The following is a 17,637-nucleotide window of genomic DNA, read 5'->3' as shown; positions in this document are numbered from 1 at the left end:
AGGAGGAGGCCGAGCCACGCCCTTTTCCTGTTGCTGAACAAACGTGGCCGCGCGTCCTCTCGGGTAAACACCCAGCGTGACACCCAGCGTGACACCCTGCGTGACACCCTGCCACACGGTAGGCTCCGTTGTTTCCGTGAACCTCCACAGCAGGACAGAGTCAAGTCTTTGTCCACCCCTCCTCGCTTCCGGTTTGATTTCCTTTTCTTACGTACTGTTGTCGCGATACTGCGTTACCATGGTTACAAATAACAGCTACTGGGTTATTGTGAAGATCCCAACTTCCTAGGCAGTCCCGGTGATCCGCCCACGGTCAACACGGAGATCCGCTGGAGTCTCCGGACGCGTCGGAGATCACCTGCGTCCGGGAAAGCGCACCAGGCAGCAGCTGTCCATGTGTTGCGCGCACCAGCCTCTTTGGAAAAAAACCAAAACAAAACAAATTGCAAGCTACCTGCCAGGAGACAGACATCATTTGATAGAAAGCTTCTTGTAGATTTGAGTGTTTTTCCGGTAATGATGCAGGAGAGAGGAACATTTATCAGCCCCTTCCCCAGACCGCGGAGTCTGGCGGCAGCGGCGCCGGCGGGGAAAGCGAAATTAACTCACCCAGGAAAAGCGATTCTGGCTGGTAAGTTCATCACATACCGAGGCACGGAAATGTTCAAAGTTGGACCAAACCTTTCTGCTTATACCAAAGTTTAGTATTACCGGGTTTCATACTTTGTGTAAGCGTGTGTGTGTGTGTGTGTGTGTGTGTGTGTGTGTGTGTGTCACACTGAAATACAAAACATCACAGCTACAATCCTGTGCGAGCATCAGCAGAGAGAGATGGTAAAGAAACTCCGAAGTTATTTGTTAGTGTTGATGCAGTTTATATCCTGTAATTTGATGGAACTGGGAAGTTAGTATGCACAGTGAGGAATATCTGATTACTGTGAATACCTACAGTCAAATAGTAGACAATACATATACCATAACTACTTTCATTCAGAAAAAGATAGCTATAGTATACAATCATTGTTTTTGGTATTTTGTTCTGTCCTATTTCGAGGACTGTTTTCTTTTGGGAACTGACAGACTGGAGTTGCACACAAATAGAGTTAATGTCAATAGAGAGAGTCTGTATTTCTAAAGCTAAACACTGCTTTGGTAAAACAAGGGATTTTAACAGAATTTTCCACCAACCACCATACTGCCCTCTGATTCTTGAGGCGACTGCAAAACAAAATCTACCAGCCTGGATATTTCAGTGCCCAAGAAGAAGAAAGCAATTTTCTTCTTCTCTAAAACTCCTGCGCTCACATCTACAGATCCTGCCTGATGCACTGACGTGATTTTATCTGTCTAATCGAACATAGATAATGTTATTAGAGCAGAGTGATGCATGCAGCAGTACAGTGGACCCGTTCCTATAAGGCCCCAGGTATGTGTGTGTGGCTTTATGAGCATTAAAGGTGCAGACCGAGGGAATACAACACAAGAAGCACCTTGTTACAATTCAATATGCTCTTGCACAGAAAATAGATTTTGCCATGGAATTGCATATTTAATGGACTCTTCATCCATACTGACTTTAAAAATTTAATGCTGCTCTGTCTGTTTGTGGTGGAATTTGTGGGTCAGAAAATCTTTTTTATTCTGTTATTCTTGGGCTGTAACTAATAATTATTATAACTGTTGATCTGTTGATTAGATTGAGAATATGTGGTTACCCATATGTTCAAAGGAAATGTTAAAAATACTGAAAAATGCCAACCATAAATACCCAGAGCCATAAGATTTATCTTCGATGGACCATCAGGCCAAAACCCTCAAAATTTTTTATTATAAGTTGCATATTAAACTGGAAAAGAAACATGCTCGAAGTGAAGCTGTAACCAGCAGGGACTGGTATTTTCATTTGACGAATCACAGAATTGCTTTATCAATCATGTTAATTTGAACAGACCAACCGATTGACTGATTGGCTCGGTGCTACTTCAGTCACGCTCGTCTTAGCCATTTCTGTGAGTCATCGGTGTATCCCCGCTGAGGTTCACATACCCCTGTTCATTTCTCCCACCGCTCCACTGACACCCCCAGAACCCCTCGACCCCTTGTTGCGACGATGATCAGGTTGCAGCAGCTCCAGTTGATGAAGAGGCTCTCCTGTATTAAGGCTACATGCTGATATTTGGCAGGCCTCTGTTGATTTGAGCCTTGTGCTCTGGCTACAGTTACAGTACATGCTGAATATTTCATAGTTCTGAATGAATTCCTTTTGATTAAAGATTATAAACCAACTGTTTTTAGGGTTGCAACTAATGATGATTTTGGTTTTTCTACTGATTATTTCCTTGCTTTGGCTTCCCTTTGGCTGTTAGATGTCACAATAGTTAGTTGCTTGTCATATATGGGAAAGAAAAACAGCAAATCATCACATTTGTGAGGCTGAAATCGGGACATTTTGATTAATTATCAGTTAATCATTACACATACCATGCAATAATGACAATACGATGGCACTCAGTCAGAATAAAGTGTAACATAAATTAATTAATTTAATGTAATACATCCTTCAAGAGTGCTCGAGAATTACACATGACTGTTGGCTTACAGTATCTGTCTGCAGCACAAATAATACAACACATTTTAACATGGACAGATGATTAAAACATTAGAGAAAGAAGCTCTGCGTTACCTTTCCCTTCCCCCATCACTTCCACATTGCCTAATTCACTGGATATGCCAAGTATTGCACCCTGTTCCCCTCGCTGAGCCGTTCAGCTCGTCTCAAGCCTGTCTGTCCAGTTCTGCAACAGCGGCATAACTAACTGCGTTGTCTCTGTCTCAACACCCTGCGACTCCTCCTGACAGTCACAGTCAAGAAGCCATCAATTTACCGCTGTCTGTCAAAGGTTTGGAAATAAGCACCGCTGGGATGACTCCGATAAACTGTCTGTTTGAGTCTGACCTGAGAAATTGTCCATAAAAATGCATCTGATCGTTTACATCGTCTGGATACAGATTCTTCTCCCTGAGCTGTGGCTGTTCATACATCCAGCTGACACCTCTTCTAGTGTTCTTACATGCTAGTGCCACTTTAAATTTATCTGTCATCAATAGCTGCTATGTCTAAGTGGAAAGACTGAATCACTTGTACATGCCAAGAGGCTCTTAAGAAGACAAAGCAATAAGTAGAAGGTCAAAGCTTAATGGATCAGAGAGCCCACATAGACAGTGGTTGGGGAGGAGGGGTGCACATTTCTGAGCTTTTAAGAGGCCTGTGAGCTCTTTCTGCTGCCACTGTTTAGTTGAAGTCTCAGCCACTTGTGATGGTTGGGGGTTAAGATACAAAGGGAGAGTTTTATCTGGCCTGAGGCCGAGAGAGTGGTCTAACTGGGTCTCAGTTTGTGATTTGCTGGCTGCTGTGCATTCATACACTGCTGTAGCTTTCACTTCTAACCTTTCTGCTCAGGAGAGTGGATCGTTAGAGCAGCAGAGAAACAGACAGAGAAAGTTCCTTTTTTTTTTAAATCTTGATTTCAGCATAAATTTTCAGCTGAATCTCTTGTCACTTTTACTGCTCTCTTCCCTTTTCCCTCGCCCTCCAGCCTCAGGGCAGTCAGTTACTTTTTTTTCTGAGTGGCTGTCTTCTCCCAGCCTCAGAGGGCTTGTCAAGCTACGGCTTACTCCTTGTTCCTTAACGTCACAGGCGACGCACACGGTCCACTCCCATCCACTGTTCCTGCTGCTTGCAGAGGAGGAGAGATAATAAACCACAATGCACTCGTCCCTTCAACCCCCAACCGCCCCTGTCTCTCAGCTTGTCAGTCCATATAATCCATGGACACATAAACAAAAAGCATCACAGCAATTATTTCAATATTTCTAAATATACAACATGAGATATATGATATTAGATTTCCAGTCATCATTACTTATGTGTTAGTTTCTCGGCGATTCATCAGACTGTGGACACGTACATTGAACTGGAGCTGCAATGTTTTTTATTATCTCATCAATTATAGATCACATATGCGAAACACTTTGCTAATTACCATTTTCTTTAGCACACCTTCAGTATTTATAAGGATTTTCTGTCATGCTGGCAGGTGCAAATAACCTGTGATGTGTAATAGTCAACTTGTAGAGGGTTGATTTGTTTGAGAAATCGATAAAGTGATGCTTGATTTCTGTTTGGCAAAGTAATGTAAGCAGAGCACGGTATTTCATTTTCAGTAATTACTTTTCAGTAATTGTCAGTTTGTACAAAGGGATGAGACCGAACCAAAAAAAAAAAGGAGTTAAAAGAAGCTGAAATGCTTTGTAGTGCTGAAGGGAGCTGCATTATTAGAAGATAATTCAATTCAGTAATTATGTTGAATTGATATGCATTGCTAATATAAAAATATTGATTATTGCCATGTTTTTTTCCAGTATGTTAATTAATTGAACTGCTAAATTCACAGGATATTTGCATCTACAGTTAATTATTCTTTGTTTTGACAGTATAGTTTGTGAATACAGTGCAATTAATGATTAAATCTTAGATATCAGCACTTGCTTTAATGCTCCAACCAACCAAATCTTCAAATAAGTCATAACTAATTAAATTATAGTGATGTAATTTAATGTGGTTACAATCAGAAAGTAAAGTCCAAAGTATACTGTAATAAAAACTGTACACTTTGAAAACAACCTGCGCGTATTTGTACTTCTCATGTAAATCTGTGTACAATCCGGATGCTGAAAGCAGTAAAAACAGTTGGCATGTAAAATTAATCAACATCCCTCTTGTAATTAAGCATCAGTGTAACAATAGGGAGAGTTGTTGAAGACAGAGGAAGCCTAAAAGCCCAGACATCACATGAATAATTCCTTTCATGTTTTGCAGAAGGCAAACAGAACTATTTCTCCTTTAATATTAGAACACTTCATCTTTGAAGTGCATCAGTCCTCTGGCTAGGTTTCATATTTGGACTGGAGATGTGGACATAATTACAGGTTTTCCGTCAGAATCTATATAATTTTAAGTGACAGATAATCTGGATGAACCTGGATGAATATAAGATAATAATTTGCTGACATGCACCAATGCACACAAACACAAATAGATACTTAGTTTTTGGGTGAGTTTTATTGTCTGTCTCACTAACCCCCTCAACAAGAAGGTATGCAGGTAGACAACAATGTTTCTTTTGAAGGAAATGGAGCTTCAAATATGTTTAGAATCTACCACATTCAGAGACCACGTTTGATTGTCAAGTCTGCTTGAAACAAAAGTTTCCTAGTGGACCAGATGTGTTGGGTGCTCATTAGAGTCACCAAACCAGACAGGACTTGATTACAGACAACTGTCCCTCCCTGTCAGATGGCTGCCTGCCTGCTCATCTGGCTTCCCCTGTGCCTCTCTGCACTGCAAAGGATGTGTGTGTGTGTGCATTTTGCCTTAATGAATATGTGAGTGAGGATGTGCACATGCATACTGTGTGTTCTGCTGTACATGTGTTGTTTTTCATGTGTTCAAACGATCAGCATCATTTGCTGTGTTGTCCGACCATATCAGAAATCACTAGTGTTGTAGTGGTTCCAGACAGTTCCACAGTGGAACCTTGATTAAAACTTCCCAACTTCTCCATTGCTCTTGCAAATAGCAAATTTCCAGCCAGGGTCCAAAATCTTGTGAAAAGCTTTCCCAGAAGAGTAACAGCTGATATAGCAGCATAAAAATCCCTTCTGGAATGAAATATTCTACAATCACATATTTTCAGATGTCTACAAACCTTTGACCATGTGGTGTGTGGCAGCACCATGAGCTGTAGACCAGCTGTTAAGTTTAGGGGGTGTTGATAAAGTCATAAACATACCTTCTCCAGAGAGTTAATTATGTTTAAACAGTACATCAGCTTGCTTGTCTGTTTGATTTATTAAAATGCTGTTTAGCTTGTGGAAGTTCCAAGCTATTACCAGTTTAGCAGATTTTGTTTTTCACCACCTCTAGGTTCTGAATATTACTCCATTGCCATTTCCATTCCTTTCTGTGTAATATTAAATGTCAAAATATCTATGTGGATGCATTGATTTTATGACAGTGTGGAGGAAAGTCGTTGGGGAAGTGGAGAGAGGTAGAGGAAGGTGCTGCTGAGAGAAAAATTAGGAACAGGAGAAGAGCCAGTGAAGATAAAGATTAATGGACATTTTTGCTCTTGTAACCCACGCTTGGCAGCAGCACAGGAGTCATTTACAGCCTCATCTATAAATGTGTGTGTGTGTGTGTGTGTGTGTGTGTGCGTGCGCGCGCGTGCGTGTGCATTGGGTGTAGGCTGCTAGAAGACTAGAAGACAAACAAGCTGCTTCTTCTCCACAGGTGCTGTGTGTCTGATGAGGATTGATCGTATATTTGTGTCTATTGTTGATTCGCTGCCTGTGACTGACTGGTTGTTTTTCACAAGCTGCTCTGTCCTGGCTGAAAACAGATGAATGAGGTTTATTGTTTCTTCTTAAGCTGGAATGGTGTCTTGTAAGGCCCATGTGGTTTCTGTGTACAACTCAGCTGGTCAACATTGACATACTACTCCACAAGAACCAGTACCACTCACTGGCCTGGCCTGGTGGCTGTTGCTGTTGCTGTGTGTGTTACTGAGAGTGTGTGAGATGTAGTGGTGTGTAGTTTTCTTGAATAGTGCCGATTAGGCGATTACGTGTAATGAATAATGGTGTTATGGTTGTGCCAACCATCATTATCTGAAATACTCCAAATCATGTTCATGACATTGAAGAAAACAGGTTATTTAATGTTGAGCTAGATCACGATACACTATCATTTTCAAAATATATACATCCTCAGGTCTGATGCTGTGACATGATGTAAATCACAAAATTGTCATGTGTGGAAATTTGATGCATAGAGAAAAATAAAGTGCACACAGATGCCTAGGTGCTGGTTAGAGCTTTAAGTGCAGGGGTTGAAAATGTCTGACTTCGGAAAACATGTAGTGGTAAGAGCCAGTGATTGTTTCATTAATAAAAGCTACAGACACCGACTGTGGAATCTTTCGACATATAGATACTTAACTTAAATATTTTACAGTCTAGGTAATGGATGTGATGTTTTTATAAAAGCTTCTGGGCATCTGAGGAGCAAGTGTTTCAGTAAATCACGTAAATGCATGATCATAACTGTTAATTCCCAGAAACAGAGAAAACCACAGCTACTTCCTATGAAAACCACTTCTCTTTGTGTCAGATTGGACTTTTCATGCAAATAGAAGGCATTTTTATTTTTTGACTCCTTGTGGTATTTTAATGGTAAATCGTTCCTGGCTTGGCGGAAATACACATGATGTAGAATAAAAAGTTCCCCATGATTAACCAGAAGAATTATTTTAGATGGGGAATTTATTTGATCTGTTTGGGGCTTGTGTCTGTGTTTTTCTGATACATGTGTGTATTGTACTTGTGTGTGTCTGTGTCATTGAGTTAATGGAGGGTCTTGGCCTGGGTAATGGAGCCCCTCCCTGCAGGCTGAGCAGATAATTTAATTAATGTCAGCCCTGTTTCTCTCCTCCCTCCTTCCCTTGTGACTCATCTCTGTTGTGCATTAGCTCTGCTTTTGGACACTTGTCCTCATCTACTCATCGACTGAGCCCTCCAGCAGTTTATTTATTATATTTTATTTCTCACTTTCTTCTGCTTATTTTCTTTTCTGCAAACAAATACTAAATATGTGATACAGAAATTTGTCTAACATTTAAGGGCAGCTAACTTTCCTTGCATGGCCTTCTTGTGTTGACTTTCTGTTCTTTCCGCAGCACAGCCACTGTGCAGTTTAGCCATGGTAGGAATAGTTGATTCATCTTTACCCAGATCGTTACTCTTCCTCCCACGGCAGCAGTGCTTTTAATGTTTATGGAAGGAGAGCCATTTATGGAGTCACTGTAATGATCCATGACGTAATGGCACCTTTTTCTAATTCATAAGGGGGGGAAAGCATTGAATCAGGCTCAGTAAGCCTTCAGCCAGGCAGTCATGGTGTGCTAAGTTTAGGTAATATGTAAACAGTGCTGCCTCATTCAAGGAGAAACTTTGTTTTCCTTCTTCAGTGCCCTCTTTTTAATAAGTTCCAGTTTCATTTATGTCTGTTCTTTATCTTGTTCCTGTTAGTGACTGTCTGCTTTGATTTCCTGTGTTTTCAGGTGGGATTGCAGGTGGCATAGAGATCTGCATCACTTTCCCCACAGAGTATGTCAAGACACAGTTACAACTGGATGAGAGGGCCAATCCACCCAAATACAGAGGAATAGGTGAGTATGACGTGTGTGAGAATACTTTAATAACAGACCTTTATAGACAGTGTAAAGCTACACAGCAACCACACTGTAATTCCACTGAGGCCAGACAAGCAGATAGGAAAAGATGATAGTTGTCACTGTATCGGCACAAAGACTGGAAACAGGGGCAAACCTCCCTCTGCCCATAGGTACCAAAACCTGCATAACAGCAGGTTTCAAACTCCTAAATCAAAATGTTGTTTGGTTTCTGCGTACATAAACTGATGTACTGTTCTTCACCATGTTTCTCTGCCTCTCATAGGAGCTCATTATCTAATTACCCATCATCCCCAGGTACATTAGGGATTCTGGCAGACTGTCACTTGTGCTTGTTTATATGACTTAAAACAGACCAGTGCACACATGCACACCCGTCATCTATGCATACCAGCGTACACAAACACACACACACATACACAAGCCCTGAATCTCTTCATGTTGGCTGGAGTGCTAAGGATTAGAGATATGCTAATGAGTGTTTAAGGCAGCTGTTGCTTTTCTTACTCAGTTGTGCATTTGGTTATCACAGCATGGATTAGTGCATCGATATCTCCAAGAGAGAGAAGGAAGTTCAAAGAAAAACTTTAGGGAACTCAAACTGTGGTTCACTTTACCTGTGATATAAACGACTATGGTAGCAAAATATTTTGTTATAGTACTTCTGTTCTTTCCCTTTGTAATGTTGATGATCCAAAAAGAAAGGACAGATGTTTCTGTGCATATTATTGGGTGTATTTTTTATAAGGGTAATTCAATACTGAATGTTAGTGAAATTAATTAAATAAGGAAAAATTCCACTGATGTACTAATGTACTAAGAGGACATATATAGCGAGTTATCGGGTCATTCTGTAATATGTACGTGTGTGTGTGTTTTTCCTCCAGGTGACTGTGTGAAACAGACGGTACAGAGTCACGGTGTCAAGGGGCTGTACAGAGGACTCAGCTCACTGCTTTATGGATCTATACCTAAATCTGCAGTCAGGTATGTGAAATAACTCATTCTGAAATATTTACATAGGTGTGCAAAACTAATACAGCATATTACTCAAGTAAAAAATTAGTAGTATAAAATTCTACCTCTGTAAAGTTAAGAGTATTTGATTTTAAGTACATTTACATTTAAAGAGTACATTTGTTGAATAACCTGTGGCTCTGTTGCACTTTCCAGACACATCTAAAGGATGAAATGGGTTCAGTAAAATTAGAAATGACTAAAATAAAGCACATAAAGTACAAAAAGCCCCTTTACAGTGGTCCAGTTTCTGCTGTTTCTGTGTAGCTGTTCCAGTATTTCTCTGTAACTGTGATTATTTAATTTTACATGATACATCTATCAATAGTGTTTGACCTTTAAAATAAATAATAGTAGCAGAGCTGGTGCAGACTGTGCACAGACACAGTGTGTTCATTATGCAATCATCCTAAATAAACATGTCCTGGACACACACATGCAACACACAAATCTAATAAATAGATATATACTAAAAATATACTGAATGTACATACAGTACTGTACTATATTTTAAATACTGACCAACAATTAATTTCTTATATTTCTCTTTTATGCATCTACTCATTGTGATTAAATTGCATCTTCATTGTCTTATAAATAATTAACTTTATAGCAATTTACATTTTCTATTATTTGTATTTCTTATATCTATAATAAATATAAAAGTTAAAGTGTATATGCAATAAAATTGCCATGGTCATCATCAATAAACATCATCAATAAATTAAAATGAACATCTTTAGCTAAACGTTTGTGTTCTTCTGCCTGGAAACAGTAACTCACACACTCCAATTATTCTAGCCCATTACCCAGAATGCAATGCATAAATGCCACACTAGCCTTTAGTATAATTATGTTATTCTTTCACAGCAATGACATTTTTCTTCAGACAAGTGTTCACGTTGCAGTGCATGTGCACGCACACACAAACACACGAGTTTCACAGAACTAAGGCGCTTTTATTGTTGCTGTTTTCTTGTTTGCATTTCATTCTTTCTTTCTTCACATATGTGTGTGTATGAGTGATACTGGAGGGTAGAGCCTGTCTGTATGATGGAAAGGCAAGCCCAGCCATGCGAAGCAAAGATGCCACTCAAACTCAAGCAGGGTCTCAACAGGGGTACAGAGAGGGAGGCTTGTGCTGGTACTCTGTCCATGAGTGTGTGTTTGTGTACAGTGTGTGAATTGTTAGTGCACACATATGCCAGTCAGCCTTCAGCACCCTTTCCAGAAGGATTCTTAATGGTTTTGTTCCTCAGAGGAAATATGGCACAGGGTGTACTCCTTCTGCGCCTGTTAGGAGACTCCTTGCTGACTGTAGGGTATAAACATTTAGGTTCAGTTATTTAGGCCAGTGATTCCTGACCATTTAGGCTTGTCATCCCTTTAAAACACCACCACAGTATTTATATTATCTGTGAGTTATGACCTCTTGTGTTATTTTAATGATAAACACAATGACATCAAAATAATAAGTAAAAGCATGAGGGTAAGATTCAGCACTGTTAAGATGGGAGGAGTTAGGTTTGATTTATGGAGAATAACGTGATACTTATCCATTGACCACCACTTTCTCTGAGTCATTTGTTCAATCCTCTAACTTCCTTCGCCTCTCCCCTTCCAGCATCCCATTAACTGATTGCTTGTTCATCATCATGCACTGTGCAGTCTGCTGGCAGGTTATCAGGGAGGCATGAGAGGCACAGACCAGAGAGCCTTTGACCTTTTCCTCACCTTAACCCTTCATTCATATCTACATCCCTTCCTCTTTTCAGCACCAGAAATGACCTTGTAAGAAACTCACTAATGAAGAACGGGCAGCACTATGCTGTCCAGAATGACTCATCTCCGACTGTAGATGTCAGCCAAGTAGCGATGTGGCATATTCTAACTCTATAGTTTGGCTCATTTGCTAAATGGAAGAATTTTGGAGTAAATTGGCAAATGATCAAGACAGACAGGGGCATATTTCTCTCCAGCAGTTTTTAATGAATAGCATTTGTTTCACAAGGTTAGCTACTAAGTGCACTGCCGTTTCCATGCAGTCTAAGCAGTAGGGAAGTACACCTTTTCATTTTTGGTTTTCTCCAAAGCTAAAATGCTCTTTGTAGTCAGCATGTGGTGGGCAGAAAGAGAAATGCAAATTGATTTATTTATCTGTCTTCATTGTTTCTGCTCAAAGTGGGATTTGGTTAATTGTCTTTCAAAAACATTTAAATCTGTGCGAGGAGGAAACAGGAACAGATGTGGAAGGTTAATGAGCAGAGGAAAATCTTTTAAAAGAACTGCAGATGGAGAAGGAAGCTAAAATCAAATGAGCTGTTTATAAGTTAGACCTGTAATGATGGCAGGTAAACTGTTCAAACAGACTGGACTCATCAAGACCATGTGTCTGTCCTCCCCCAACCTTTCTCTGAATGTCCCGGGCAGTGTCCTGCTTTCGTCACAATTCAATTCCACCTATAAATAACCTTTCTTGTAAAGGATTCGCTGGCACAACATTTTCTGAGTGCAGAGGTACATAAACCACACCTTCTCTCTGTCTCTGGGACAGCTGCTGGTCACTCGTCGGTCCCGGAGACGCTGCAGTTCATTGGTGCATCTTTAATGAGGACACTGAACAATAAAGTAAAAGACTTTAAGCACATTCTGCACTTTCAGCAGCTTGTCTCCCCAAAAATCTGGATTGGAAGGAAGTTGCTTTTGCCTTGAGGTGCCTCTGTGGTTGTCCTTTTATTTGTGCTCGGTGAGCTACAGAAAGGAAACTAATTTCATGTCTACTCAGACATCTGCTCGATTTCTGCAATATCACCACCTACTTTATTTGTGCAGTTCAGCCCCATATTAAATACACATGCTAAGTTTAATGTAGTCTTGGAAGACAAAAACTGCAATCAATCGGATTATGGGTGGTTTAGTATACCACACCAGAGAAGAATACACATAGATCCATTTTTCTAAATTTACTGTGTAATTAGAAAAATTGCCTTTTCAAATACATAGAGTTTATATGAATTAATCAATTCTCAAAATCACTGCTACTTTCTTGATTGCAGTGTTTTTGAACAGTGTGGACTTTCCCATAATTCCATGCTGACTCTGTTTTCACTCTCAGGTTTGGAGTGTTTGAGTTCCTCAGTAACCGTGCAAAGGATGAGTCTGGCCGACTGGACAGCACCAGGGGCCTGCTCTGTGGGCTCGGAGCTGGGGTGATGGAGGCTGTTTTGGTTGTCTGTCCCATGGAGACTGTCAAGGTATAATATTATAATGCCAGCTCACATGTATCTTTAATTTGTGGGCAGTCAGGTATTATGCACAAAAGAGTGAATTGTTATTCGTATTGAAATAATAAAAGAAAGCAAATTACAGATTTTTATCCAAAGTATGCAAAAACATGCTAAGCAAGTATTTATCTAAAGTAGTTTATTCAAATGTTGTCCTACACCTCTTGTGTGTCTGCTTTCTCAGTAATAGTAAAGTGTTGTTTGCTGTTTTGACTACAGTGCTGTTCCTTTTTTATCTCTGAAGGTTAAATTCATTCATGACCAGACTTCAGCAAACCCCAAATACAAGGGCTTCTTCCATGGAGTCAGAGAAATCGTCAGAGAGCAAGGTAAAGGCCAGCGTCACTGCATGTAACTCACCTGACATCTACTGGTCAGAAAGGGAAGTGCAGCTGAAAACATAACAGCATCCCTACATGATGATGTTGACTAAACATGTATCCTAACTTTTTTGCCTGAACAGGATTAAGAGGGACATACCAGGGTCTCACTGCCACAGTCCTCAAACAAGGCTCCAACCAGGCTATTCGGTTCTTTGTGATGACTGCTCTGAAGAACTGGTACAAAGGTCAGTGTACATTTTTAAAGCATGTAAAGAAGAACGAATGTAGAGGACAATATGAAGAGTAGTTGGTGCTGTATTGTGTTAGTACAGTGTGGAACTGGGACACGTCTCCTAACTATTCACACACACTGATTCATCTCTTACGTCCTTTCGATAGGTGATAACCCCAACAAAGCTATTAATCCCCTGGTGACTGGAGTCTTTGGAGCCATAGCAGGAGCAGCCAGTGTCTTTGGAAACACCCCACTAGATGTCATCAAGACTAGGATGCAGGTATTAAGATTGTTCCACAGCACAGGGTCACAGGTTGTGCTTCTCACTACTGCTGGTCTGTTTCTTTGAACTCACATTTTGTCATTGTTGTCAAATGCTGATTATTATGATTATTTTTTCTTCCAAAGGGTCTGGAGGCGCATAAATATAAAAACACGTTAGATTGTGCTGTGAAGATCCTGAGACATGAGGGCCTGTCAGCGTGAGTACACCTCCATTTTGTTTAGTTTGGCTTTAGTTTATATTAGGCTGTTGGTTTCATGATTTCCTTGTCCCCTTTAATCACAGCAGGCCTTTATTTTTCCCAGCTTACAACTTTTCCTGTTAATCCTCCATCAGAAACATGGATTGGCGTTGTTACAAATATATGTACTTTAAACAAAAAACAGTGATCATGTGATAAATCTATACATTTCTACCCCTGAGCCTTTATGTATAAATATAATCCTTTTTAAAGGATGTGCTTAATGATGCTAGAAAATGAAAATCAGAATATTATGACTGCATTTTACTGTTATATTTGCCTCTATCTGTCCATCTGTAGTTTCTACAAAGGGACAGTTCCCCGGCTGGGCCGTGTATGTCTGGATGTGGCTATAGTGTTTATCATCTACGAGGAAGTAGTGAAGGTCCTGAATGCAGCTTGGAAGACTGACTGAGCTGTTGGACACACAGAGAGGGTGTGGGCTTCCTGCTTTCCAGGCATCAGACGCAGATCCAAGTTTAGCTGACCTCTTATGTATCGTAAAACCAGATGCTAAGGGAGTGAGGGAGCTGAACTTTGACCAGTGTCATATACCAGATAGAAAGTTTAAGAGTTCACAGATGGGCTGCAGAAAAGAAAGGCTCAGTGTCACCAACATCTGACAAGCTGGAGTTTACGTAGAGCTTCAATGCTCAGCATCAAAATGGCTTACAAGAACAAGGGTCAGTTTCAGAGAGGGATTATAAGGTGAGCCAAATAACTGTGAAAAAAGATGCTTCATCCCAGATTTTCATCAACTGTGAAACAAAACCTGAATATTAGAGCGACCCACATGATTCCTTCATGACTGCTTATAAAGAACATTTTTGCGGATATTTCATCAGCTTGTTTAACTTATCTGGTGCACTTCCTTTGTAAAACACCTTCCCTTGGTTTTGTGTTGCTCTCTGTCTCCTCTTGTGCCTAGTATGGTTTTAAACCCAGGGGAGCCAGACTGCACCTTACAGTCATAACTCAGACTTTAATTGAATGATTTTCCATTTCTAATATGCCAATTATTTTTATACAGTATAAATTCTAATTTAGTTTATTACTAGCATTATATAGAATAATATGGATACACAGTGTGTATATATATATATATATATATTTTATTGTGCCAAATGCCTAAACTGTTATACGATGAAACTGTTCAGAATAAGAAGATGCAAAACACTGATCTTAATATCAAAAGAGCAAATATACTTGTGATACATATTGTGACAAATGTAATTATATACAAAATATAAATGTATTTATTGAGAGCTGAATGTTGAATATCTAGATGGTCAGCAGTTTACTGTAAACTTGTGCCATTTCAATCTTTTTTTTTTGTAAACAGGTCTGGGTGTAAAGGTGTTTGTAATATATTAGGAAAATGTTTTATTGCTGTAGTTCACTGTGAGCCTAAATGACCATATGATATTGAGTCATACAGATGTAGTAACCTCAGACCTCTTTCCCATCCATCCATCCATTATCAATCCTATTTAGGGTCTGCAGGAGTGTATCCAAAATCTCTTTGGGCAAAGGGCAGGGGTACACCCTGGACAGGTCACCAGTCCATCTCAATCCCCCTTCTAGGAACTAATGTTGATCATATCCTAACACTGAATGGTTATGTGTCTTCAGTAGAACTTCAAATAATTGGTAGATGTAAGATTTAAGCTGTAATGAGAGATTGCAAGTTGGCAGTTGCCATTTCCTTTAAGTTGGTCACCCATCAAGATCCAGTCAGTTCCAGTCCCTTGCCAGTGTGGTTCTGTTTTGGTGCCATGTGTCAATCCGAGTTTGTTTTTACTTCTCACTCATGTGCCTTTTGCAGTTGTGTTAGTTGCTAACCGCTACTTGAAAAATATCTTGTATTGACCTGTTTTAACATATCATCTTTGCAGAAATTTGAAATTTCTGTGGTTCAGTCATGTTGTTTTTATAATAACCGATGTTTTTCTTCACAGAGTTGTCACAAGTGATATGAAAACATAATCTGTATGTCTGGTGAGTGTGGGTGAGTGTGTGTGTGTGTGTGTGTGTGTTTGGGCTGTGTGGGAGAAGAAATGGTGAAGCTTGTAAATGCCATCCCCTCCTTTTGTCTGTGTTTAATATATGTTGGTGCAATGTGTTGTTGTAGGGAGACTTTAAACTCAGTAAAACAAGCTGGAACCTTGAAGGCACGCAGACTGGTTGTTTTTTATCCTCCCTCTCTCGTCAGTTCTTCCTTTTTGGTTACAACAAATCACGTTGGGGCAAACCATGGGGGGCAGGTGGGAGAGGAAATGAACAGGGAGCTTATTGTTTCAGTTTTGGCTGATGCTCATGTAGGGTGAGTCAACAATTCATCTCTCTTTCTCCCTGTTTTAGTCTCTCTAAAACACACACACACTTCAAATCCCTGGTGCCCCAGTGTTGTTCTGAGAAGGAATGCACAGCACACTGTTGAAGATGGGAGTGAGGACACTGTAGTGGATTTTGGCCTGAATGAGGAAAAGGGTAGTGTACTGAAATATTGTGTGTCAGAGGTGGAAGAGGTAACTTGATCTTTTACCGAATTAAAAGGAAGAAAGTGCAAACACAATGTAAATAAATGCGAAATCGAAAAATATGGACTCATGAAATTAAAGTGCTCATTAAGTGGACTGAGAATAATACACAATTAATATTAGTTTATTATGTGTATCAGTTCTGTCTTATACAACAGTCCTGCCCTAAGTGTTCAGTTTCTGTTCATACTGGATCATTTTGGAAGCAGTAGTTTGCTGGTGAACTGCACCACATAATATAAAGACGTGTTTCTGTTTAGATTATATATATCATCAGCTGCCTCGAACATGAAACACTGTCGGTGTCGGTATAGTAAGAACCATAAAGGTAAGACTTATTGTAGTCTTATTTTGGTGTTCCTAGTGAACTAACAACTGAATCCATATTATTGGATTATAATAATTAAATAATGAATATATACAGAATATATGTAAATGTATTATTTTAATGTAGTTGCTGGCATGGAACCAATCTGAACTGCTTTATGTAATGTTTGGTAGAAAACTCTATTATATTACATCATTTATTGGCTAATTTGATCTGATTTTAATAATCTGGATCTGCAAAGTAACTGGTGGGCAAAAGCTTTAAAATAAATGTAGGAAGTAAAATGAACTTACTGGCACTACTGACACTCAAATACAGTCAGTGCCCAAAAGTTCATTGAAACAGGAGGGGGAGCTGTTGCTCAAACACATTAACATCTGTTAATCTCACTCTTACACACACACACACACACACACCAGTGATGAGAGAGGCCTCCACTCTTGTACAATGGGGCTTTTTGAGGAAGGTCAAATCATCCACCAACCTCCCTTCATCCTAACATCATCACTCCCTCCACCTGCTGTTCTCTGCGGATGGTATTCTCTAAAATGCCTAAAAATGTCTAATTTTCTACAGTCGTACAGGCATCAACCACAAAGAGATCATCTTTGAGCTCAAGAAAGACGTTGTCCTGTTTTCTGATTGTTCCCATGCTGGTTTTATGATTCTTTCTTTGCCCAGCATTCAGTGGAGTACAACGCTGAATTACTGGCATAAGTTCATACTTCTACTCCACTGCACTTTGTAGATGGGAATAAACTTCATACCAGAGACCCCAAACTGTTTTGGCTTGTGATGTAATGTCTCCTTGTGGCCTCTTTTCACAAGTTATGACATTAATGTGGATGTGAATTTAAAAAAATAACAATAAGACAACTGTATTTATCATTTAAATTATATTAAAGCCTTGGAGAGGCTTTACATCCATCCATCCATCCATCCATCCATCCATCCATTTTCTATACCCACTTATTTCTTAACCAGGGTCACAGGGATCTGCTGGAGCCTATCCCAGCTCTCTTTGGGTGAGAGGCAGGGGTACACCCTGGACACCCTGGTCACCAGTGTTGAGGC

The 17,637-nt window shown here is 39.9% G+C and overlaps 1 protein-coding gene across 1 annotated transcript; it reads left to right on the top strand.

Moving 5' to 3' along the window:
- The first annotated feature begins 36 nt into the window (after window positions 1–36).
- On the top strand, window positions 37–15,865 carry si:dkey-178e17.1 (tricarboxylate transport protein B, mitochondrial). The gene is made up of 9 exons (XM_026322365.2): window positions 37–631; window positions 8,181–8,288; window positions 9,200–9,299; window positions 12,445–12,583; window positions 12,858–12,942; window positions 13,077–13,181; window positions 13,336–13,451; window positions 13,580–13,653; window positions 13,996–15,865. Exons 1-9 carry the CDS (start codon window positions 517–519, stop codon window positions 14,108–14,110), a joined length of 957 nt encoding a protein of 318 aa, XP_026178150.1. The 5' UTR covers window positions 37–516; the 3' UTR covers window positions 14,111–15,865.
- The last annotated feature ends 1,772 nt before the right edge of the window (window positions 15,866–17,637 follow it).

Source organism: Mastacembelus armatus, chromosome 9, assembly GCF_900324485.2.
Source record: "Mastacembelus armatus chromosome 9, fMasArm1.2, whole genome shotgun sequence".
In the NCBI taxonomy this organism is placed as follows: Eukaryota; Metazoa; Chordata; class Actinopteri; order Synbranchiformes; family Mastacembelidae; genus Mastacembelus; species Mastacembelus armatus.
The sequence above is the reverse complement of the archived record's forward strand: the minus strand, read 5'-3'. Positions and strand labels throughout refer to the sequence as shown.

Excerpts from the sequence above, each read along its gene's own strand:
- si:dkey-178e17.1 (XM_026322365.2), top strand. The coding sequence starts at position 517 with ATGATGCAGGAGAGAGGAACATTTATCAGCCCCTTCCCCAGACCGCGG. Across the intron at positions 9,300-12,444 it reads ATACCTAAATCTGCAGTCAG|GTTTGGAGTGTTTGAGTTCC; the intron begins GTATGTGAAATA and ends TTTCACTCTCAG. Across the intron at positions 12,943-13,076 it reads AGAAATCGTCAGAGAGCAAG|GATTAAGAGGGACATACCAG; the intron begins GTAAAGGCCAGC and ends TTGCCTGAACAG.